Source organism: Macroventuria anomochaeta (assembly GCF_010093625.1).
Source record: "Macroventuria anomochaeta strain CBS 525.71 unplaced genomic scaffold BU25scaffold_2, whole genome shotgun sequence".
In the NCBI taxonomy this organism is placed as follows: Eukaryota; Fungi; Ascomycota; class Dothideomycetes; order Pleosporales; family Didymellaceae; genus Macroventuria; species Macroventuria anomochaeta.
Window position 1 is genome coordinate 1,293,046 of NW_022985363.1, and position 23,232 is coordinate 1,316,277.

Genomic DNA, 23,232 nt, shown 5'->3' on the forward strand with positions numbered 1-23,232 from the left:
AATTTCGACAGCTCATCAGTCTTGTGTCCACATTTCACGGCGAACCAACAACACGCGTGTTCCCCCAAAGAGCCAATGACAACGCGTCATGCAGATGAGAGGGCGGTGCTGATGGAGGGGCTGAGGGGCTGAGTCGCGGTTGCCGGGGCTATGATGCATGCTGTCATCTCTAGCTACCTTCCTTATACTCACCTAAGGCAAGGCTCACCAGTTGTATTACCCGCCAACTTCTCTCTTTTCGATTCATATTTGCCTCCTCTCTGAAGTTTCGGTACAAGAATTCACAATTTCAACACCTGAAAAACAAGCACAAAATGGGTTGTAAGTAGCTACCAAAGCTTCTTGGCGAAGCTCAACCGATGACGACTGCGCGGGGCATGGAAGGGCTGACGCATAGCTACAGTGGCATCAAAGATGGCGGCAGCGAATGCTGCAGCAGGATACCCTCCCCAGGGTGGCGCTCCTCAAGGCGGACAGGGTGGCTATGTGAGTTGAACAGAAGTGAAAAGTTGTTCGACAGCACAGCTAATTCAATAGCCCGGACAACAGCAGTACCAAGCATATCCAGGGCAGCAAGGTGCCGCTCCTCCCGGTCAAGTAAGCTCTTCTTTCCACTCCGTTTTCGCTTGCTCTGCATCGTCATCATCCTTTATCACGCGCGCCACATCACCCTAGGCTTCCGCAAGCTTTTTATTATTCTCCACCTTGCTTTTGGCTTTTCTGGACCAACCCCACTGCTTGAAAAGCACTCGTCTGGACACCACACCGGTCTGTTGTAGCCACAACTCCAGCCACAACATGCCGCTCTCCAGCAAGATGGCGTCGTCCTCTGGCAACTACGTTGCTTATCAGCCATCACAATATCCCGGACAACCACCTAATCCGTATAGCCAAAATGCGCAGCCACCTGGACAACCACAACTGCCTTTGCGCCCCGGGTCGCAAGCCCCGCCGCAGTCACCTTACACACAACCGCCTATTCCTGCCCCATATGGCGCACCATCATCACCGTACCCCCAAGGACAGGCAGGATATAACAGACCTCCTCCACCGCCGCCTGGTCAACCGCCTCAATCTCCTGCCTTCCCGCCATCACCAATGTCTCCATACCCAGGTCAAGCACCACAAAATCAATGGAGTCAACCGCCTCCTCAGCAGTACGGTCAGCAACAATACGGCCAGCAACCATACCAACAGCAGAACCAGTGGGGCCAATCACCACAGTCCCAGTATGGCCAACCTCCGCAGCAATATGGACAGCAACCCTACGGCCAATATGTTCGTAATCCCACACGTGGCCTTCTGCTGTGCTTCCAATGATACCTTGTTCGAGACGATGCAGAGCAAGCTTGCAACAATGTTTTGCATACCGAACATGCGCTGACTTGATCTTATAGGGACCACCTCAAGGCCAGCAGTATGGCGGCCCCCCACCACCTCAGGGTCAGGGAGGCTTTGGAGGACCTCAGGGCGGTCCACCTCCGCTACAGCAGGTGCAGGGCAGCCCTGCTGAGGTCCAAGCCTATAAGCAGCTGCTACAGGACTGCATCAACGAGAAAGGACTTCAAACATTCTACCCCCAGGGCACACCAGTCCTCGACCAGATTGCACAGCAAGCCGCCGGAAAGATCAACCAGGTCATCCAGCGCTGGCGCGTGCAGAAGGAGATTGCCAACGATATCGTGAAGCTGGCTCTGTACGACATTGTTCTGTACATCGATGACAGTGGATCCATGCAATTCGAGGAGGAAGGCTCGCGTATCAAAGACCTGCGTCTTATCTTGGAGCGTGTCTCATTCGCCGCCACCCTGTTCGATGCTGACGGTATCTCGATTCGTTTCATGAACACTGATCTTTCCTCTGTGCGTGACCAGCAGGGCCGCCCTCTCCAGGATGGTGTTTCCACTGAGGCTCAGATTGAGCAGATTATGCGTGGTGTTCAGTTTAAGGGTCTCACCCCCATGGGAACTTCACTCCGCAAGAAGGTCATTGACGAGATCATCCTCGGCAAGGCTGCTCAGGGCCAGCTCAGGAAGCCTGTGCTCGTCATTGCCGTCACAGACGGTCAGCCTGCTGGCGAACCGCAGAACGCTGTGTTCGATACCATCAGATACGCGTTCGACACCCTGCAGCAGAGGTATCCACAGTACGGTCGTGGCGGTGTTGCTTTTGAATTCGCCCAGGTCGGTAACGACGAGATGGCCAAGAAGTTCCTTGGAAAGCTCGACGAGGATCCGCAGATTGGTCCTATGGTCGACTGCACATCCAGTACGTTTCACGAATCCGTTGCGAAGTCAAGTTTGCTCTTTGCTAACACGTCATCTAGACTACGAGAACGAGCAAGAAGAGATGTCCCGCGCCAACCCTCCTGTCGACCTCACCCCCGACCTATGGATCATCAAACTTCTCCTTGGTGCCATCGACCGCTCCTACGACTCTAAGGACGAGAAGACCAACCCCGCACCCGGCGGCTACGGCGGTCCCCCAGGTGGCGGCTACGGCGGACCTCCCCAGCAGGGTTACGGCGGCCCACCTCAAGGCGGCCAGTACGGCGCTCCCCCGCCAGGTCAGTATGGTGCGCCCCAGGGCCAGCAGCAGTACGGACAGCCACCTCATGGAGGCCAGTATGGACAGCCACCTCAGCAAGGCTACGGCCAGCAGCCTGGTGGATATCCGCCGCAGGGTCAGCAGTATGGTGGCCAGCAGCAGCGTCCGCCTCAGGGCGGTCCTGGAGGTTACCCTGGTCAGCAGCAATATGGACAGGCTCCTCAGGGCTACCCTGGCGGTCCCGGCCGTTAAGCTTGCAGGGCTTTTGAGGCCCAGGTGTGCTAGTATACCTATTATGACTTGGTCCGATATGGATGTTTGAGGCTTGGAATGGGAAATCATACGTTGAACGCCATCATGAGCCAGACAGGATAGTCTATACTCTTGATAGCTGAATGAAAGAATGAATGAACAATGTCTAGAATAGTGTTTCTGATCTTTGCTGCAAGAACTGTCATGTCAACTAAAGTCTTGTGTACACATGTATTACGAAGACGATAAGCTCAACGCAAGTATGGCTTCGAATCGAAACTCGGGCGGACGTTACTTTCCACGAGACCGTTGATTATTGAGAGGATCAAGGAATTACTATTGACCGAGTTGTGTTTTAGTCGTCCGCTGTCTTGTTGCTATCTAGTCTTGGGTATCGAGAGATGCCATGTTCAAAATGCCGTTTATCATAACGCATATCAGCGTAAATCATTACGTTCGTTTGCCTCCACCACTCATCTGCCATCCATCTTCTGCCATCATAACTTGCCTACTGGCACTGGCATCAGACTTGCGCCATGATACTCTGCAGTCCGACATCTGCCTCCGACCTATCGTCATCATATGCCATCGCCTTGGTCCGAATGCAGATTGCTGACTTCGATGCGGGAACATCGACGGCGAGAATGTCTGGTGTGTGGGACTCGACCGCCTCTTCCGTAAGCGCAACGCCACCCTCAACCTCCACTTCACTACCCTCGGATATGCAGGAGTAGACCGAGAAGTCCGACTCTGACGAGCAACTGCCCTCTCCATCGCTAGCGTGCGGCGAATGCGCAGTGCCTTGCTTAGCCGTATGTGGAGTTGTACCCACGTCTTCAAAGCCTCCAACATATGTGCCATTCCGGAGCTCGTTCCTCTCTTTTTGTCTTCTGACTCGACGTAAGGCACCAATGTCAAAATCGCCAACTGGTCGTGCAGCTGAAGAGTCGCGGACTGTGCCTGTACGCGGGACAGGAAGCGTGATCATGGATCCAGATGAGCTCGAGTCTCTGCCCTGGTGGAAGATGCCTTGTATCGCAAACTTCAATCCTTGACGCGAAAGAAGAGGGGGTATCCTCGATAGATCACGCGCTATCTCGCCAGACGATCTGTGACCAATGTTGTAGAATCTCCTACGGGGGCGACGCAGAGCGCGGAGCTCGTCGACGTCGGTCTGAGTGGTTTTGAAGGTGAGCTCGCTTGATTCGGAGGTTGTGGTAGAGGCTGTGTGCGGTGCATCGGTGGAGGTAGCGAACGTGATGGTGGTTTGGGCTGTGAAGGGTGGTTCGTCGTGACCGATTCGAGTCGTCGAAGAGTTGTGAGATACACCAATTGAGCACATTACGCGCGCAGATTTGGTGGGCAGATGTTGCACATCCTCCCTGGAGATGGGTGGGAAGTCGGCTGAAACAACAGCGGCGAAAGAGATGAAGACACGATCGCGGTAGTACGGGCGGCAGGTATGGCATGCTCTGAAGGCGCAGGTTGCTGACTGTATCTCATCAGCTGAAGTCTTGAGGGTTTGTAGCGTGGAGGCACTCACTGTGTCCTTGCCCTTGCTGTTCATGGCGCCATCGTTGTTGGAAGGTGCCGTCGCAAAGGCCGCCAGTTTGGCAACGACATCGTTGATCTGCCTCCCTTGGACCGAATCTTCAATGATCTGCTTCAACTCTTGCTTCTGCGTCTTCAGCACGTCCAGCTGTGCGGGGGTGTAATGGCCTTGCTCTGCGGTGCGTATGATGCTTTCACTCAGACCGATGTCCTCAAGCTCTGACCGAAGGGGAGACTTCGGTCGAACAATTCCTTCTTTCTCTTGGCTTGAGAGTAGATCCTGGAGTGAGGGGGAGTTGCAGTCCTGACGGCACTCGTATAGAAAGCCGATCGATGGCTCCCGCCCACAGACATAGCACTGCTGGTCCCGCCCGTAGATTCGGTCCATATCGACATGTGTGCAGTTGGGTGTCCGCACGCGCCTCGGCATTGTGCGCGCCTTAATTTTGTTAACGGTAGCGAGTATGTCGAGCACCATAGGACCTACCTTCATGCCGCCCGACGTGGTGGGACGAGATGTGGTGGAAGAGGTGGGAGGTCCAAAAGGTAAAAGCGCTGTAGTGACACTTCCACGATTGATGTGTATGGGTGGGCAGGAGCGCCTCCTGCGGTTGAGTGTCAGCATTGGGAAGTCGCAGCATAGGTGAAAGTGTGGAGCAGCAACAAGCGACGCGACGCGGAGGCTTGAGCGGGGGCTCCCTCATGGCGCCCGAATGCGAACAACATATCAAACAGAAATTATGAGCTTCTAAGCCTCGTGTTCTTCTTCGTGTCCTCCTGACGCCGCAACCCGCGGAGCCATGGATCGCTCCTGCTGTTTGTACCGCCAAGAAGAACCAAATGCACGCAAAGTGACCCTCCAAATCATGTCGACAGAATGAAGTCGAGAAAGCGACGCGTGCAAGACATATCGAAACGCGAAAAAGATTTGCAGCAGACGAGGCGGCGTGAGAGTTGAGGTTCAACAGCAGCGACATGGGGTTGGGTCTGCTGAGAGGGCTGGTGTGGTACTAACCATCGATCGTGCGCATACTCAATCTACCTCTCACTTTCTCGAGACCACAACAGTGTACTCACGCTGGTGGCGTGGAGTTGAATGCCTCCAGCCTCTAAGTTCCTGGCTCTTATTGTTGTGGTGTTGAGAGATGAGAAAGGGAGGGCTGCAGACAGAAGAAGTAAACGGACGCCGTTGCGCTCAACCTTGCTGGCTCACGGATGCCGCGAACGTTGGCAGGGCTTGGGATGGATACAGCAGATTCTACAAGGAACTATGTTGAGCAAACTTACAAACTAGAGACCTCTGGGTGTGTGTTGAAAGATAGCCTAGGACTGTTGTCCCCATCGACAGTAAACACCCGGACATCTATCGAGGCTACTTGTACTGAAGACAGCTACGACATCCATGGGTGTCTTTGTCTTCATCATTCCTATGTGTACGACGGCTCCCTTCATTTGGCTTCGCTGACGAGCATCTCCATGGAGTCGTCCTGAACATGTGGGTTTTCCGGTCGAGTCGCGCGCGCCATACCCACTCGTTCGGCCAACGCCGCTATTCCGTTATCGCTGGAATCGATGTCGCTCGCCGCTGGGGCTGCACCAAAGCTCATCTCATTGCACCTGCTGTGAGTGTTCAGTGCCCAGAATCTTTGCATTAGAGCAGGAGAGACGTGAGCGAATCGCCAGAACCAAGGACCGAGGTCTGCTGTCTCGCTGACTTGCCGGAATCTCCGCCGCCAAATCTAGCAAGAGTGGGCGTTGGCGCTAGCTCCATTGGGCACCGTGGGCGCAACCCGACCGAGGAGGGCTGGGGACGACAGTAAACAACGCAGCTTGACGTGCCCCCATCTCCCCAGATCCACCCGCAACCGCCGGCCTCACCTCCAAACACACCTCTCCCCCGCCGGCGACCGTCGCATACCAGACAGACGCCATGTCGGTAAAGTTCGAGAAGGAAACCACCAAGACGACGGCCGCTATTGCCGATGCCGTGAGCGGCAAGGGCAAGGACGACATCCTGCACCATGTCGGCGAGGCGCTGACAAAGGGCGCTGGCCCCAATGGATACCTCGCAGTGAGTGTCGCGCAATTGAAGGCATAGTTTCGCAGAAAATTGACGTGCGTTGCAACAGGCGTACCTCAAACAGCTGCAGAGCAACCCGCTGCGCACCAAGATGCTTACCTCGGGAACTCTGTCAGGTCTGCAAGAGTTCCTCGCGTCGTGGATCGCCCACGACAGGAGCAAGAGCGGCCACTACTTCACGTCGCGTGTGCCCAAGATGGCTCTGTATGGAGCAATCATCAGCGCGCCTCTCGGTCACGTCCTCATCAGCATGCTGCAGAAGCTCTTCCAGGGACGCACAAGCGTGAAGGCCAAGATCCTGCAGATTCTCGTCAGCAACCTGATTGTATGCGCTTGTGATCGTAACATGTGTGTGTGTGCATTATGCTAATCTTCGCAGATTTCGCCCATCCAGAACGGTGTCTATCTGACTTCCATGGCTATCATTGCCGGCGCCCGCACATTCCACCAGGTTCGCGCAACCGTCAAGGCCGGTTTCATGCCCGTCATGAAGGTTAGCTGGATTGTTTCCCCCATCTCGCTGGCTTTTGCCCAGCAGTTCCTGCCCGAGTCCACTTGGGTACCCTTCTTCAACATTATCGGTTTCATCATCGGTACATACATCAACGCACACACCAAGAAGAAGAGGCTCGCGGCTCTGAGGCGAAAGCACTACGGCGACAGCAGTGGCCGGAGCCAAGTAGGCGACAGGCCCGGCGACAGGCCCGGCGACGAGTACGGCCGTGACCCCCGTGACCCCCCGCGTTACTAGACGGCGAAAGTCCAACAATCCAGCAACCACAGCGTAATGTTATCCGCATTGTATCCCGGCTGGTCAGAGTTCCTGGCACAGTACGGACAGTTTTGTACTGGTGCGCTTTAAGCTACGACTTAGTATATCCCTCGTGTTTCTTGTTTGATGATTTGAAGGCCGCCAACGCTGTCATCTCGATCATGCTAAATATATATTGATATCCCCACCACACCATTATTCCTCTCGCTCATCTTCGTCCTTTTACTGGAACCTTTCAAAGTGCACCGAATCTGCTGACACGGGTCTAGACGCGAGCTCCGCAATGCATAGTCAGCTACACCGGACACGACGAGGGTGACCATCGAGCCGATAACCCTGTCGTCTCAGCAGACGACGTGGCATATCCAGGTCATACGTCTCACCACGAGAATCAGACGAACAACTGACCGACAATCAGAATGTGAGAAGTGCTCTCGTAGGAATCGCCCACAAATGCGACTGTTGTCGCTCAATGTTTGACGTCGCCAATGATATCACGGCCCCGCGATCTACCGGCAGCGCTTGCGAGACAGCAAACTTCTTGGTGAAACCGTACCATGCCAGCGAACTCGGGACACCAAACATCCACTACAGGAGCGGCTGTCCTTCTGCGACAGATTGCAGATAACCACATATCTACACGAACTTGCGCTATATGCCCCTCTGCAAAATTTCACGTCTCTACCAGATCGCCTTCATAACGTATTGTTTCAATGACCTTAGGGTACTCCGAACTCATGCCGTTCGACCGCGCACTGAAAAAGCGCAGAAACCGCTCACCTGGCAGTCTCATGCATTCTCGCTGCTGCCTGGATTTGTATAGTTCAGATGATTCCAGCTGGGATCTTTGCCAATCATCTGCCGACTGGGACCGATCGCCATCAGCACGCAACTCGCGACTTCGTGATCCGCACATCAGGTGTGATAGAAACCTAGGCTGGAGTATCGACTGGGCGGTAGCATATCTGGTGGCCTTCCTGGATGGGAAAAACTCACCGGATGCTCCTGACAGACTCAAAGCTATACGCAAACGAGCGACAGAGTTCCAGCACGATGGACTGCTCAGGGAGCTCCCCTATCGCATATTCAATGGTCTCAACGAAACGTTGTTCGCTGGAAAGTTGAAAGGCGCTGTCTTTCTCAGCATTGACAGCCTCGAATCAGACGTCTCAGGAGCGACTTACACGCACTCAAAAGGGCCCAATGCTGACGTCAAACGCATCTCAATCGTACTCAATAGCGACGTGCTGAAGTATGCCGAAGCGAGGGACATTGTCGCAATCCTCATACACCACATGATCCACGCATACTTCCTGGTCGCCTGTGGGCCGCAAGAGGAAGAGGAGGTGGCATATGGACGCCTCGGACATGGCGTACCCTTCGGCAAAATCTTGACGGCGATCAAGAAGCTCTCCAAGACCAACAGCAGGGAGCTAACGCCCTTGGGCTTTGGTCACGAGCTTGGTGGCTTGCGATACGCTCCCGATGAGTACAATTATCCAAGGAAGCGACAAGCTAAGGATCACCAAGATGACGATGCCTGGTATTGCAGCCACTGCCATTGCGATGTCGAAGAGATACCAAACGCTGAAATCGACAAATGGTTCAACAAAGTCTGTAAACCGCTCTACGACCAGCCAGAGAGCGTCCGTTCAGCCGAAGTACAAGTCCGCAACGCTTGTTGCCACGAACTCGAAGTCAGACCTCGTGCACGCGTAACACCGTCCGCCAAATCCATTGAGTTCCTTTTCGGGAAGAAACCTACACTCGTGGACTCGATGATCGTCGACAAATACTATAGCGTGTCGTGCATCTTTGACAAAGCAAAGACCCGCTTTCTCAAGATTCACAAAGACGTGCCGGAGAGCACCTTCATGCGTTTTCTTGAGTTCCTGCATACCGGCTCCTACAGTCCTGATCTTCCTGCGTCCAGCATCCTCGCTGCTGTCATTGGTATTGGCGCAAGGAAGGGGCCTCCAATCATCCAAGGCTCTTGTGGAACGACCGAGAGCCCGACATTGGCTGACGTTCAGTTTGCCAAACTGGATGCGCTGATGGGGTTCAAGGAATGCAAAGCCTACGCGCTGGAGCGTATGAACACGTACGGTTTGATGAACGAGGATCCCCTTGCCGTGCTGAAGGAGATCTACCGCGGTGAGATCGATCAGGATCTCAGGGCCTGGGCGAGGAAGTTCTTAATCCAGACGCCGTCCAGTGCTTCTTTCGAGTACCTGGGTCTGAACACCGAAAGTGCAAAGGAGCCACCGAATTTGATCAAGTTACTGAGCGACCGTTGGCCATACAGAGCGAGGTTCCTCGAAGCTGTTGAGGGGAACGGGGTACTCGAAGGTGACATGTGGAGAGCCTTGGAGGAGCTTTGTGCTAAGAGCTGGGGCGGAGTGCCCGGCCTTACGGCATCGAACGCAATCTTAACGAGTTTGAGGGCATCAGCGTATGGCAATGGTTATTCGCCAGACACGCTAGGTCTCAGCCTCGCTCGTCCACATGAGACCCGGGGACTCACTTGGCCAGGCAGCTGTCAAGAAGTCAACATCGACGTACTCGAACGCGAGAGAAGGGAGCTCGAGAGGGAGAAGCAGAAAGCGCGGGAGGCTCAAGATGAGGCCAGAGCCATTGTTGCAAGTGCAGAGAGACTGATTGCAAACAACTTGAGCCGTAGTCTTCGAGGAGAATGGGATCGAAGAAGAAACACGGAGTGCGACAGTGATTACTGACATGTAATGGGAGAGAAAGGGGCTGACGTCGCAAAATTGTTGACGCTCATGTCCTGCATTCGAGAGATCATATTTCCAACTATCTTTGTTTCCTGCACTGCAAGTCTTGCTGCCTTCCAGAGAAGAACATCGGAGATATCAAGAAACCGTTGAAGCATTGCAGCAGAGAAGAGCCTCCTGCCTAATCGACACCTACCGTTCTTGACAGGTCCGAGGCATCCTGACGGCAATGACCATTGACTGAAGCCCTTACCTCAGGAATGTCTCCACAGACGATCAACCACGTTTGTCTGTGCCACATGCAGGTTGCACGAAACGGTCATATGGTGCGGAGTACACGTGCCCTATGCCACTGTATTGCCGAGCAACACCACGACCAGGGCGGTAGCAAAGGAGATTTGCTGGAACGACGACTTTGTGAGATGGTCTTCTGCAATATTCAGAAGGCGTGTCGTGGGTTAGCAATCGAATGCGTGTCGTGGGTAGCGATCGCACGTCTGCAAGAAATGGTGATAGGTTATCGGAGAGGCCCCACTAAACGGCTGTGGTAAGCTCGAGCTCCCCGCTCGTGATCAAGCGGCTCAGCGGCTCAGCGCTTGGCCAGCTCGCTGCCAAAATCGACCAGAGAGGCGCGAAGGAGAACCTGAGAGACGGCTCGTCCCAAGAACGCGGGGTTATATGCGAGGACCTTCCCCCCAAGGCTACCCCAGACCGGCCGTTTTACGTACAGGGCATTTGTAGCGCCATATAAGGTGTCGCTCGAGGCCTGCACCCGCTGGAAAGCGTACATACCCGAACTCTCCAGTACATAGTATGTCTGGCTCCAACGCATCTCCTCCGCGCCCAGCGCAGTCGTCACACACACGCACCTACCAGGCCTGCATACCGTGTCGCCGCCGCAAAGTGCGCTGCGACCTGGGGCCTGTCGACAATCCGCACGACCCGCCGTGTGTGCGATGCCGCCGCGAGAGCAAGGAGTGCTTCTTCTCGGCCACGCGCCGCAAGCGGAAGCTGGACGGCGAGGAAGAGGTGGATGAGCAGGACGACTACGAGGTCCGCAACGCGCGGAAGCGATCGCGCCCGAGCGACGTCGAGCACCATGAGCCCCTCATTAGCAACGGCGTCGCATACGCCTCCCAGCCGCTGACGCCGGGAGGCTCGGTCGGCCGCTATGAACCGCTGCGACGGCCGACGACGTCTGCCTCGATGCACCCCGTGGAGCACAGCGAGGAGGACATGCAGGTCAACAACGAGTCCGTCGCCACGCTGCAGACGGGCGAGATCTACAGCGGCCACGATGCGCTGAACCTGCTGTTCGAGGCCGCCCGCAACGGAGGCATGGACATGCACCATCGCACCGGCAGCACCTCGAGCATGCAGCGGCCGACGCTGGGCAGCACGCCGGGTTCCAACTTTGCTGGCAGCCCACAGGTGACGGCACCGCATATCAGGAGCAATTCGCGTGCTGCCGTTGATCCCGTGGACCCGGCTATTCAACAGCCACAGCTACAGCCGCAGCCACAGCCACAGCCACAGCCACAGCCGCAACCACAGCCACAACCACCCGTGCTACCAGACCCGCCAAACGAAGCAGCCTTCAGTGATGCGATCACAGCGTGGTCAAAGTTCCGCTTCGTGCGCGCAGGATGGCTGACGGCGAAAGAAGCTATTGCTTACATTGACTATTTCTACGCCTATCTCTCCCCTCTGACGCCCATCGTAGTGCCGGACTACCGCGATCACGCCTTCCACGGGAAGCTACTGAGAGAGGAGCCCATGCTCGTCATCACGCTCCTCACCATTGCTTCGCGCTACTCTCAGCCCAGCGGGACAACAAACGCCGGTGCAACATCACGCGCGTATCTGATCCATGAGAAGCTATGGAAGCACTTGCAGGGCATGATAGACCGCATGATCTTCGGACAAGAGCAATTCGGCGGCGGTTTCTGCGGCGCAGGGCAGCAGCCCGGATCAGACGTGAACCCACTATCTCGGAAGGGACTTCGCACACTCGGCACAGTCGAGAGTTTGATGCTGCTGACCGAATGGCACCCGCGCGCTCTGCACTTCCCACCCGGTGATGACGACGACGAGCTTGTTCTTCCGGACGATCTGGACCATGAGAAGGGTCCCAAGGCCGACATGTACAAGGGCGTGGGTGACAAGCGCATCGACAGCTGGCTTGAGCCCTGCTGGCGTAGTGACCGCATGTGTTGGATGCTACTCGGCAACGCCATGACACTCGCCTTCGAGATCGGTGTATTCGATGAGACGAGCGAGACCGAGTTCGAGCAGGCGAACCAGCACCTCTCACATGCGACCGTGAAGGCGTACTTCCGACGGAAGAACCATCTCAAGAATCTCCTCATCATATACGTTACGCAGACTAGTGGTCGTTTGGGGTTGACGTCCATGCTACCGAAGATCGATCAGCGCGACGAGAACTTTGTCGGCGGTCCGACACCGAACGAGCTGTACCAGCAGCGCATGAGCGGCATTAAAGCGCCTCCCATGCAGTTCGGTACACGTCCCAGTGCTGCGCAGGATGGTCAGCGACTACCGCTCGAGTCTGTCGCGCACCAGGAACGGCACGCTGTGCAGGACCTGGTACTCGACTTCTGGACGCGCATAGCCAAGGTGATGGAGATGGGCAACTTGAAATTATTCTCCAACCGTCGAAAGACGAGAGAATTGCTCAAGTCCGGGCAGTATGAGGAGATGCTCAAGTTCTTCCAAGGTCCACTGACCGAGTGGAAGAACTGCTTCGACCGCGCTCCCCAAGGTACTTCATCCCCCCCATCCCTCCCCCAATTCTTCTCATCAAGTAGATTGAGAGTACTGACAGCTCCCAGTACCCACCCAACTCCGCCACGTCCTCATCATAGAATTTGAATACACCCGCGTCTACCTCAACTCGCTGGCCCTCCAAGCCGTCGTAGAACGCTGCACGCACAACACCCCCCTACAAACCCACGCCAACCTCTCCACCACACGCACCCCAACAAACGGTACCTTAGGACCAGGAGACGGCGGCGCAATCCCCTTCTCCACGCTGACAAAATGGTACGCAAACGACCGGCACTACATAAACGAAGTTATCGACGCCTCGCGGAACGTGCTGAAAGTGGTCGTCGACGGATTGTACCCGGGCCACTACCTGCGGCACGCGCCGGTGCGGACGTTTTTCCGGATCGTGTCTGTCGCCATCATTTTGCTAAAGACCTTTGCGCTGGGCGCGACGGAAGAAGACGTCGCCGTCTCCCTCGCGTTGCTATCCGGTGCCGTCGACGCCCTACGGACGAGTATCGTCGACGATGTGCACGTCGGAAACCGGTTCGCGGATCTCGTCGAGACACTCACGCACCGCATACGCTCCCGGTTCGTGCGCCTCGCCGCCAACGGGTCCACAGGAATCAGCCGCGCGGGGAGTCGCTCGCCCGTCCAAGCCCCTCTAATGCCGCCTCCCGCAGCCTTGAACTCTCTAGCAGGATCATACCTAGGCTCCTCCTCTGCCGTATTCCCCTCCAACGGGACCGGAACCTCCGTCCCCGGCTCGCCCTCCCTCGGCCTCACACCCTCAGGCCGCGCAACACCCATATCGCAATCGCTCTGGGGTATAAGCGCCGAGCCGTACGATCCCAATTCGAACAGCATAAGTATCATGCCACCACCTGGTTTCAACGCGTTTCCGCACCCTAACACGCCTGGCGGTACCAACGGTTCTGCCAATAACAATGCGAATCATGCTACGAGTGGGGGCAGTAACGCGAATGGGACGTGGTCGCAGTGGGCGAACAGCGGCGCGAGTTGGGGCGGTGCGAATAACGATCAGGACTGGTTGGCGTTGCCGCTGGATCCGCTGTTGGATCAGTGGGGTGCGGAGATCAATCAGACGGCTATGGGGCCTGATGTCGGTGGGATGGATATGCTCGACATCTTGCTGAATATGGGAGGCCCGCCAGGGAGTACGTCGTAGGCTTTACATGAGAGCGAAGATGGAGGGGGGGAAAAACTCAAAGGGAAGCAAGAGTGGATGCTCTTAGCTTCTGATCGTGTCATAAGATCTGATGTTTTGATCTTTGGGTGGAGTCTTGCGATACCCAACCAGCTTTCGCTGTGTCCTCCAGATGTTGTTGTGTTCATTGGAAGTGATGCACGCATAAGTAGAAATTTTGTCTGTACGGGATTCAATAACATTGGAGTATTCTAGGGATGAAGAATGCGAAACGAACAACAAAAAAAACAGTGTCCACAAAACGTCAAAAGCTTCACGACGCCTACAGCGCGCCACGTGCCACTCCCACCAGTTTGCGTCCTGCAAAATCCTGTGAACGCCGCCCTGCGGTTTCCAGATCTTCCCAGGATACTGCACGTTCAGCAGTAGAAAGGGCATTTGATCTTGGAAATCTGAGCATCGTTAGCACTCTTAGCGTTCATGTCGGGGTATGGACACTTACACGGTAGTGCGCGCTTGTTGTCTCATTACACTCCAGTGGGGGATCCGGTCAAACTCCCCACTCGCAGCGTCCATACCGCTCATTAGATGGGTTATATCGCCCGTTCCATACGCACTTACCGTTATGGACAAACCAGACGTTGTCGCGAAAGTATCTGACTCCAAGTTCGCTACTCATGTGCTTCAAGCGCTTCACTCGGCCATCGATGCGATTATAGTGATTGTCGTAAATGGAGTCTATAAAAGCAAAACGCCTGAACATGCCACCCTTCCATTGGTGTGTAGACACACTCCTGGAAAAGACGGGTGTTGAACGAGCACATGTTGTACGAGAATGGCGGGCGATCTTTTGCAAGGACTGTCTCGACAGTCATGGGGACGCTGGAGGACGTCTGTGTGGAGTTTCCCTCCGTAGACTGCAATTCAATTGAGCGCATGGTGTCGTTACGACCTGCCTCTATCTTGACGGATAAAACCCGCAGACAGTGGTAAATATCTGGAAGAGTAAAGTCAAATCGCCGCCAAAAATCATCCAAGACGTGAGTGCTTACCCGAAAACCAGGGTCACCCGAACTGCAGTTCAAATCGCCCAAAGACCACCTGCTGGGGACGCAAGTAAACGCACTGCCAGCCTCCACCGATTCTTGGGTGCTGTTCCAACGAACACCGCGATATTGAACTGTGAGTGTCAGCCCTGATGCTGGCATAGTGCCGTCGAGCACTTACGCTTCAGAGTGTCATTAGAAAGGCTGACCCAGAGCTGCCATCCTAGAACATCGATGCGCACAGAATCATCAGCGAGAGAAGAGGTGTAGTTGGGGAAGGCATGGCCGGCGATGTTGTTGTGCCAGTCAATCAATGGAGAGAACGCAAGGGATGCGGTTGTCGCCGATCCCTTGCAATGTTGCTGTGCGGTAGCGATGAAGCTGTAGAGATACCGGTAATTGTCCTTGGAGGCCTTCTGCAATGCTGTAAATCCTGCCGTACCATCGACTGCCAGTGGCGGCAGATCAATTACCGCGTCCTGAGGCGTAATCGTTGCATTGAATGCAGGAGCCGCGACGGTCGTGCAGGTGAGTAGACCGAGAGCCGCGACGAGGGGAAGCATGACGACCAACAACAAAGGCTCGATGGTAGCTGGTGATGTTAAGTGATGCTGCTTAGTTGAGTATACAGTGCCTGTGGCGAGATGCGGAAGTAATGGTACAGAACAATGGGGTGGGAGGCGTGAAGTGAGGTGACTATGGGCGAGGCGAAAGAGCACACAGAGCGAAGCAAACAAGGCTGCGTCATCGTTCGTGGTGGAGGTAGTCGCGATCGGATGGGAAATGGAGGCCTCGTCTCGCACCGACGCGGATGACCGGCAGTTGCAATCTGAATAGCTCCACGGAGGGAATGTGCAACTGCCTCACCCCGAGATCTTCGAGTTTTGGGACACCCAAGTGCATTCAGCGGAAGATGTTCTCCACGCTTCTTGATAGCTCAATCGCTCGATCTAACGCATGGCTTTTGTTGATCTCACCTCTTGTCGGGCCACATCCGTACGGTGACCTCTGCTCTCCTGCGCCGGCTCAATGCACGAACCTGAAGTCCAACCTCTTCATACCCTCGTCTTTGGTGCTCACGATGTAATTGTCCTGATCCTCCTTAGTCATCGCATTCCAATGCCTGTCTCTGACCTTGTTGCGCCAGATGTAGAAGGCCTTTACAAAGTAGAAAAGTACGATGTTGAAGCTGCAGATAGCGAGCAGAATCTTGTTACCGCGTCGGTACAGCGGCTGGTCGTCGTTACGATAGATATTCGATGCAATGATGTTGCCAGATTGCACGAACATGTTGTAGAACGCTGCGGAGACGGCGCGTGTTCGTACCGAGTTGGAGTTCGCAGCGTTCCAGCCGACCAAGATCGCGTGGCAGTAGGGGTACGAGACCAGGCCGCTGAGGAGGGCGTAGCGCACCCAGGGATTGGCGCCGGCGGGAAGAGTAACCAGGGCTACCAGCCAGGGGAAGATCCAGAAATTGCTCAAACTCGATACGATAGCCCGCTCCTTGAGCTTCTTCGATACCCATGTCAGGATGAGTAGCTGAACAGCGAAGAGGAGTTGCGATGGGATCAACAGCATGTTGGCCTGGAAAGTGCTGAATCCCAATTGACGCAGGATGTAGGAGAGGTAAGTATTTGGAGGCGAGGGTGGAATGTACGCCATGAGGCCGATGAGGTAGAGCGGCCACTGCTCCCAATCGGTGATGGTCTTCCACAAGAGCCTTAGGCTCACACCGGCCCTGTTGTTCATGTCTCCCTTCGATGGGTCGTCGCGCAGGATGCGGTTGACAAGGATGCATTCCTCGTGCTCTGAAAACCATCCGTACTTCCCGCGGAACCAGTTTGCAGTCTCAGTAGCTCCAGCTGGCATCAGCACGTACGAAAAGACGCCGATAAAGAAGGTCAAGGTACCCTCGATCAAGAATCTGGAAGTTATTAGTATGAGCCATGTGTCGCCATTGTATCACACCCACAGGTATTGCCAGCCGCCCCAGCCATGGAGGCCTCGCATTTGCAGGATACCAGCAGCTAATAGCGATCCGACGATGTTACAGAAGCTCAATGCTGTCCAGAACCACGCCAGACGGGTTGGAAGCTCATTGGATTTAAAGAAGTATGTAAGCCACAGGACAATGTCGCTGGGGATCCGTCAGTTACGTCTCGTCATGCAAACAGGGAGCCACTTACGGAATGAAACCTCCCATCAAAAGGCCCAGAAGTGCACGAATGGCGAAGTACTGTGGTTTGCTCGTAAGAGCGCATTGAGAGGCACTGACAATTGACCATGCGCAAATGATAGTCGGAATCCATCTGCAATACTCCGATTAGCGACACTGTTCCCCATTCTGACTGGTTCCTTTTGTCAGAGGGCGTACCTGGGGGCTCCAAGCTTCTTGCTGATCAGCGCGCTAGGTAGTTCGGCAAATAGGAACGTGGCAAGGAAGATCTAAGCCTAGATTAGTCAAGGTTCGGTCTGGGGTCTGGGGTAATGCACGGTTTGTCCGTAGTTGAAGTCATTGGTGTCCATGCCTGACTCGTTAGCCCGGTCGGTCACAGAGACGATCGAAATTGCTCACCAAGATCCTTGAGCATGTTGTCGGAAATCGCTCGATTGATATTCTTGCGGTTCAGATCCAGCGACACGAACATCATCCATGCCCACAATGTGATTCTAAAGTCAAGCTGTCGATGTCGTCAGGTCTTGCTTCTTTTTTCAGAGACTGCGCGATTACCTTGCGGACAAGCTTTCTCTCTTCTTCCGCCGTCCATGTGTAGTCCGGGTCGAACCGATGGCGCCCCTCATATTCAGCCTTGTCGTAGACTTCCCGCCAGTACTGCGCTATTACACGATCGCTAAACGGGTGATCTTCGTAGGAGCCGTACGATGGTCGCTCTTGTTTCGAAATTAAGGAGGATCCCGAGTCCGCGTTCTGGGAAACGGGTACCTGCTTCTGGTCGACTGGAGGTGCAGCCATAGCCGTCGCGAAACCGAAATGAGGATGTTGTTAAGTAACACTTTGCTAACAGCAGCGCGAACGTGCCATGTGACTAGGGTCCTGAGGTGTACATCTCCGGCAGCCTCAGACACCTTATAAACAACCGGAAATGCTCTCAAGCATTTCCTCAGCCAAGGATGGTGCAACAGTACCCTCGACTGACAACATTGCGGAAAAGGAAAAGGAGTGCTGCCAAGAGCATGCCTTAAATGCCACGCTTTTGACTTGTCTTGTACCCGATAAGAAACTGCACAACTGTGATTGGAGGAAGCTCGGTGTAACCAACAAATTTAGCAAGAGAGAGGCGCAGAGTAATCAGGATAAGAGTGGGGGATCCCAGAGAGATTCTGCAACGTGCTTGGCTGCATGTAAATCCTCACGTTCATTGTGGTATTGGCACGAACGTACGCAATTCCTCGTAGCAAGCTCACCTACGACCAGTTCCTCGGGTCCGAGTCAGCTCCTGAACCGGCAATAAAACATCAGTACGAGGCTCAAGATGATGTTGGCGTGGACTGTACAGTTCTGAAAAGGATTTGCTCAAACCGTTGGATTTGCGGAGGATCAGCACTAACAGGTGAACCTCTCCAGACTTTGCTGGTCAACCTTGACCAATTGAGGCGGGATGAATGAGGCGTTCGACTGGGTCATGAGTTAGAGCTACCTGTGATAACGAACATGCACCCATGCAGGCACGTCAGTCTTCGAAGAATTGCGTCAGGCACTACGGCCTGGCCTTCTGGAAACAAGACGCATGGCCCGCGATGTCGCCTCGTCGAGATTCTGGAAGAAGTCAAGAAGCTGAAGGCGTTGTTTCCACGAGCCCAGAACATGCTATTGTTGCGTGCATAGATGGCGTGCAGATTGTACAGATGTCGTCAACGGGAGCTAATCACAAGCGTTCCGAAGCCGATGACCGCGTGCGAGCTTCTCTCGTGCCGTGAACGGAGTCTGTTCATAGTGGATGGTACAATATATGGTGCGATACTTCTTGAGATCCGGTAACGGGCGATGGAAGTTGTGGAGATTGAGGGTGACCAGTGCTGGAGAGGGTTGTATGTTGTGACGTAACCGACGCTAGTTGCTAGGAGCGCGTCCTAAGACGCGACGCGTTCTTCTCATCGCCGACATCACAATAGAACATATCAACAGTGGCATTGTTACGCATACGCAAATTCGCATCTACATACGATGTTGTGAGCCTTTATTCCGGTCTACGACTTCTCCTCATCATTGAGACCCAGATCCTCGCGAGAAGACTTGCTGTTCGGATCGAGGTACGGCTTCTCGCCCAAGCTCACTGTTCAGTCCTTAGACCCAGTCCCTTGTAGTCGACAGTCGCGGTATGATGCACACTCCTGTTGTCCCATATAGCAAGATCGTTCGCGTTCTGCCACCTCTGGCGGACATGCAGTCATGGTTCTCAACAATTAACTGCACGAACAAGTCCAGCGCATGTTGGCTCTCTTCCTTGGTGAGGCCCTTGATCTGCTGAACGTGGTGACCAACAGCGAAAATTGACTTCCAGCTTGTCACGGGGTTCGTTCGGATGGCAGGGTGCTCGGCAATCCACTCAGTTCCCACGTTCTCAGGGGCACCTCTAGGCTTGTTGTACAGATCGATCCCGTTCTCTTTCACGGCGAGGTTGAACCCAGGTTGCGCATATGTGGCAGTGAGGCCCTCGAAGAACTTCTGGTAAGGTGGCGAGAGGCGGTCGTACAAGTCATATCCTGAGGCCCAGAGTGTGTCTACCGACTACGTTAGCCAGTGATATAGGAACCGAGCGGATCAGACTCACCTCCACCAGTCTTGAGCAATTCAGTCAATCACAGCAGCGCGTAGTCACTGGGAATCTTCTCGAAGGTGATGTCGCTGTATCAGCTTCGCCTCGCGGTCTGCTCGCGGTCTGCTCACGGTCTGCGAAGTTCAAAAACTTGTTCTTGTAAATTTCTTTGACTTGTTCGGAGCTGATGGCACTGATCTCGTTGTCACCACCACCCAGGCGACGGCCGGCATTGATGACGGGGTGAATGTGTAGCTTTTATATCTCTGGCTTGCCTGAGAGCTCACCCAAACTTTGTGCAAGTTGCTTCTGGAGGTCGTTGTTGAGATCGTCTTGCTTGCGGAAGAAGAATACACTACGCTGTGAAACTACATCAATGGCTGGAGATTGACTTGGACAGTAGACCCGGACCAGACGTACTGGTGATGGCAGGATCTCGAACCAACTCATCAGAATTAGATGCTTCAAGCCACTCTTCCAAGTTGACATCGACAAACTCGCGACCGATTACTGGAGTCATATCGAACGATTCGTACTGGTCGAGCACGCCTTTCAGCTTTAGGGTTTTGCGTGGATATTGGGACTGTGCTGGCGCATCAATGCTCTTAGTGTTGAGTGTGACGGTTTCGGTAACCATGATCGATTAATTCGGAAATAAGTAGGTAGATTTTATCAAGGACCACTCAAGATGGACAGCTTTTGATACTTAAGAGCTCCATGCACAGCCAACGGGTTACCAACAGTTTGCCTGATGCCGATGGGACAATGTCGCAACATCGCAGGGTTCTAACCTGACGTGCAGGCTAAATAGTGTTACCAAGCTTTGCTAATGGCTATTGTTGGTCATGTCAACATGTCTATCTACAAGACTGTGGGCAATGGCTCGCTGGGAGTTTCAACAATGAACTGGTGTAAACGTCTGCGACATGTGGGGGTGCGATTGCGTGCTGTTCGGTTAAGCTCCAAGCACAAGCAGTGCACGTCAACGCGTATCAAACGTGCCTGCTTGTATTGATTGCGCCGTACTTGGCAATATCATCAATGGTGTCCGCGGATGTAACCACTCCGATATCGCAGTCAGTAAGCTTTGCTTGTGTTCCTTCACATCTTGGGGCCATTTTCGATTCTCCTATATTCTTGCTTGATATAAATGATATACGGACGAAGGATAACATGAATAGCAGCCGTCTACGCTCCATCAATCGGATTAAATGCACATTGCGAAAGCGTCCGTGGTGTCGCCTTGACAAATACTTGCTTGAGTAGGACTAGACAGTCGTGTCAGTGGGAGAACTTTTCGACTTGTCTGTCGCTTGTCTTGAGGTTCCACAGTGCGTAAGCTGAGGTTCAAGAGCAAACGGCGCAGGTAACCAACGGTACCACCTTCTCAGCGTAGGATCGGATTGTGGAAAGAGAAGCGCAAGCGTTCGTAAAGTCTCCTCGACCAAGCTCTGAGGCAGAAGTGAGCTATCCTATTCAGTACTGATGTAACGCAAGCTAGACCAAGGCACACATACTATTGTGTCTGAAGCTTCAAAAAGATACGCGAAAGAAGATGTTGAGCTTCGTGTCATCATCGATCAATCTGAGATGATCCAGGAGATTGCTGGTTGGAACGAGCTCAAGCCCAGCAACACGTACCAAGGAGCTGGCATTGAACGGTCTTCCGAACTTGACACCTTCATGTCCTAGTGATGGTAATTGCCCGAAGTGCGACGCCACACACTCCTCTATAGGACCAGTCTCCCATTGTAGTCGTTCATTTCCCGAGAACCCGTATAGTAGATCGCCAAAATCGATTATGAACAGCAAACGTGCAGCAAGGTCGATAGTCTGATCGATGAGTTCGTCCTTGTTTGTGTGTGGCTTTGTGAACTTGGACCTTAACTGTAACTGGATTGCATAGCGTTGTTTCCCTGACTTGAGGGGATGCAACAGTACCAATGATAACATCATGTGTGCGAGCAAGGACTATTGGTTTAACGTCCTATGTGGGTCTGAGACTATCCTCTGGTAATGCGAGGTTTAGTTACAGGAGGTTGACTGCTATGAAAACACAAGGGATGGTGAGGGCGAGAAGCATTCTGACTGGACCCAATCCGGGCCTCCTACGATACAGGCAACATAAAAACAAAAGAATAGCAAAAACATACAACAGCGGGTATTCGCTAGTGGTCACCCACCTAACTACTAATCCGCCGGTACGTTGCTTAAATAGGGCTGAGCGAACGGGAAGCCTTGCTGTCTCCTGGTCGCTCACCACAAAAGTCCTTAATTCTACTGTATCCGGTGTTTTGTAACGCTCAAAACAGATAACAGAGGACACAAATTTGCACCCCGTTGCATACACTAGTGGCGCGGGATCCAAGCGATTCGAAGCCGGCTTGTATTGGACTGGCTAATTATAGTAGTCACGGATCCCGATGTCCGATCATCACGTGTCATGTCAAGAGAAGATAAAACGTGTGGAGCACTTCCCCTCACCCCAGCTTTCTCAAATCTCACTTCCTATACTGATTTGTCGTGCTGGCCCCTCAAGATAACCCAAGGATCTATCGTCACGATACGCACGCAGCTCTCCTGATACAAGTACTGGCTGTATCATTGCCCTCTAAAGGACTGTGCGCTATCCTTTCCAGCATGCTTAGCTCGTCCAGAGCTTACGACAGCGTGTGGAATGCTATATTCAAGGACGAAGACTGGCTAAAGAGCGACAGCGCGAAAGACACAGACATAGTTTTGATTGGCGCTGATCTAGATATCCTGAGCGGCAGTACGACGAACGGAGCACGACCTCACCTTATGCTTGCTGCTTTTGACCGCCACGGCGACCTCCAGTACGAAGATGACCTCCTTCGCTCAAGCCTACGGGGGAGTTCCCTTGGCTTGGAAGAACATCAGCTTGAGTATCAGCTTGAGCAGCTCACCCTTGCCGTAAGCAGGCTAGATGTACCTGAGGTTCTGGGACAGGACTTTTGTTACTTGTTCTCTCGTAGGGAGCAAGGGATACAAACAAAGTATTGTTACTGGAGAGATCCAGAAAAAAAGATTAGAAATTTATGCCCGCAGGACATCCGAGGGATTGACGGTCCAATTACGCAGATTCAAAATCTTTGGCCTATATTCCTTCTGAACCTGAATCTCCTAGCAGCAACCCTCTGCAGTTTATATTCAGATGTTTCGGGGGACCGAGCTTTCAGACTGGTCGCCCGCCGCTTGTTGATGTTGTGCTGAGCGGAGGATGGAAGAATAGGCCGTGGGGGTATACGTTTGAAGGCTTCACTTTTAAGGACGAGAGTTATAGGCAATGCCACCGTCAAGATACCGACTGGGCTGATGTGGCAAAAGTTGAGTCTGGACAGGACTGTTCTATAATTGAAACTTTGTAAAGAACGTCCGTCAGACCTCGATCAATCAAGAATGCTTGCAGTGCGTTGCCGTAGAGTCCAACTTGCACGTTGATGTCGGCGTTGCTGTCGAGCAGCATCTTGACTACCTGCTCGTGGCCTCCGTATG

General features: G+C 53.8%; 10 protein-coding genes across 10 annotated transcripts, besides 1 other annotated feature; 5 read left to right on the forward strand and 5 right to left on the reverse strand.

Annotated features, from left to right (window-relative positions):
• The first annotated feature begins 1,061 nt into the window (after positions 1-1,061).
• BU25DRAFT_87047 (uncharacterized protein) lies at positions 1,062-3,061 on the forward strand. The gene is made up of 4 exons (XM_033712191.1): positions 1,062-1,157; positions 1,207-1,343; positions 1,398-2,268; positions 2,327-3,061. Exons 2-4 carry the CDS (start codon positions 1,317-1,319, stop codon positions 2,797-2,799), a joined length of 1,371 nt encoding a protein of 456 aa, XP_033567173.1. The 5' UTR covers positions 1,062-1,157; positions 1,207-1,316; the 3' UTR covers positions 2,800-3,061.
• A 261-nt stretch (positions 3,062-3,322) lies between these two features.
• BU25DRAFT_427760 (uncharacterized protein) lies at positions 3,323-4,780 on the reverse strand (the record flags this gene model as incomplete). Its single annotated transcript, XM_033708470.1, has 3 exons — positions 3,323-3,368; positions 3,417-4,291; positions 4,343-4,780. 3 exons carry the CDS (start codon positions 4,778-4,780, stop codon positions 3,323-3,325), a joined length of 1,359 nt encoding a protein of 452 aa, XP_033567174.1.
• A 1,410-nt stretch (positions 4,781-6,190) lies between these two features.
• On the forward strand, positions 6,191-7,362 carry BU25DRAFT_357965 (uncharacterized protein). The gene is made up of 3 exons (XM_033703585.1): positions 6,191-6,421; positions 6,480-6,755; positions 6,810-7,362. The coding sequence occupies exons 1-3, from the start codon at positions 6,281-6,283 to the stop codon at positions 7,179-7,181; spliced, it is 789 nt and encodes a 262-aa protein (XP_033567175.1). The 5' UTR covers positions 6,191-6,280; the 3' UTR covers positions 7,182-7,362.
• A 582-nt stretch (positions 7,363-7,944) lies between these two features.
• Positions 7,945-10,011, forward strand: BU25DRAFT_357968 (uncharacterized protein). The gene is made up of 2 exons (XM_033703586.1): positions 7,945-8,869; positions 8,945-10,011. The coding sequence occupies exons 1-2, from the start codon at positions 7,994-7,996 to the stop codon at positions 9,935-9,937; spliced, it is 1,869 nt and encodes a 622-aa protein (XP_033567176.1). The 5' UTR covers positions 7,945-7,993; the 3' UTR covers positions 9,938-10,011.
• Positions 10,012-10,591: 580 nt separating this feature from the next.
• On the forward strand, positions 10,592-14,181 carry BU25DRAFT_444959 (uncharacterized protein). The gene is made up of 2 exons (XM_033709415.1): positions 10,592-12,719; positions 12,790-14,181. The coding sequence occupies exons 1-2, from the start codon at positions 10,751-10,753 to the stop codon at positions 13,911-13,913; spliced, it is 3,093 nt and encodes a 1,030-aa protein (XP_033567177.1). The 5' UTR covers positions 10,592-10,750; the 3' UTR covers positions 13,914-14,181.
• A 792-nt stretch (positions 14,182-14,973) lies between these two features.
• BU25DRAFT_487366 (uncharacterized protein) lies at positions 14,974-15,511 on the reverse strand (the record flags this gene model as incomplete). The annotated part of the gene is made up of 2 exons (XM_033711271.1): positions 15,148-15,511; positions 14,974-15,072 (listed from the first exon to the last, which is right to left on the reverse strand). Exons 1-2 carry the CDS (start codon positions 15,499-15,501, stop codon positions 14,974-14,976), a joined length of 453 nt encoding a protein of 150 aa, XP_033567178.1. The 5' UTR covers positions 15,502-15,511.
• A 453-nt stretch (positions 15,512-15,964) lies between these two features.
• Positions 15,965-17,912, reverse strand: BU25DRAFT_329287 (MFS general substrate transporter; the record flags this gene model as incomplete). The annotated part of the gene is made up of 7 exons (XM_033702307.1): positions 15,965-16,862; positions 16,911-17,075; positions 17,125-17,247; positions 17,313-17,383; positions 17,432-17,466; positions 17,514-17,619; positions 17,670-17,912. The coding sequence occupies 7 exons, from the start codon at positions 17,910-17,912 to the stop codon at positions 15,965-15,967; spliced, it is 1,641 nt and encodes a 546-aa protein (XP_033567179.1).
• A 1,318-nt stretch (positions 17,913-19,230) lies between these two features.
• Positions 19,231-20,353, reverse strand: BU25DRAFT_436646 (TauD-domain-containing protein; the record flags this gene model as incomplete). The annotated part of the gene is made up of 4 exons (XM_033708958.1): positions 19,231-19,332; positions 19,362-19,681; positions 20,004-20,084; positions 20,137-20,353. The coding sequence occupies 4 exons, from the start codon at positions 20,351-20,353 to the stop codon at positions 19,231-19,233; spliced, it is 720 nt and encodes a 239-aa protein (XP_033567180.1).
• Positions 20,354-20,897: 544 nt separating this feature from the next.
• On the reverse strand, positions 20,898-21,891 carry BU25DRAFT_406265 (uncharacterized protein). The gene has a single exon (XM_033705230.1). The coding sequence runs from the start codon at positions 21,670-21,672 to the stop codon at positions 21,250-21,252; it is 423 nt and encodes a 140-aa protein (XP_033567181.1). The 5' UTR covers positions 21,673-21,891; the 3' UTR covers positions 20,898-21,249.
• Positions 21,746-21,958: a sequence feature (Protein overlapping with rRNA (BU25DRAFT_329821, KAF2632992.1) was converted to a misc_feature.).
• A 254-nt stretch (positions 21,959-22,212) lies between these two features.
• Positions 22,213-23,223, forward strand: BU25DRAFT_406266 (uncharacterized protein). Its single transcript, XM_033705231.1, has one exon. It carries the CDS (start codon positions 22,357-22,359, stop codon positions 22,948-22,950), a length of 594 nt encoding a protein of 197 aa, XP_033567182.1. The 5' UTR covers positions 22,213-22,356; the 3' UTR covers positions 22,951-23,223.
• Positions 23,224-23,232: the final 9 nt, after the last annotated feature.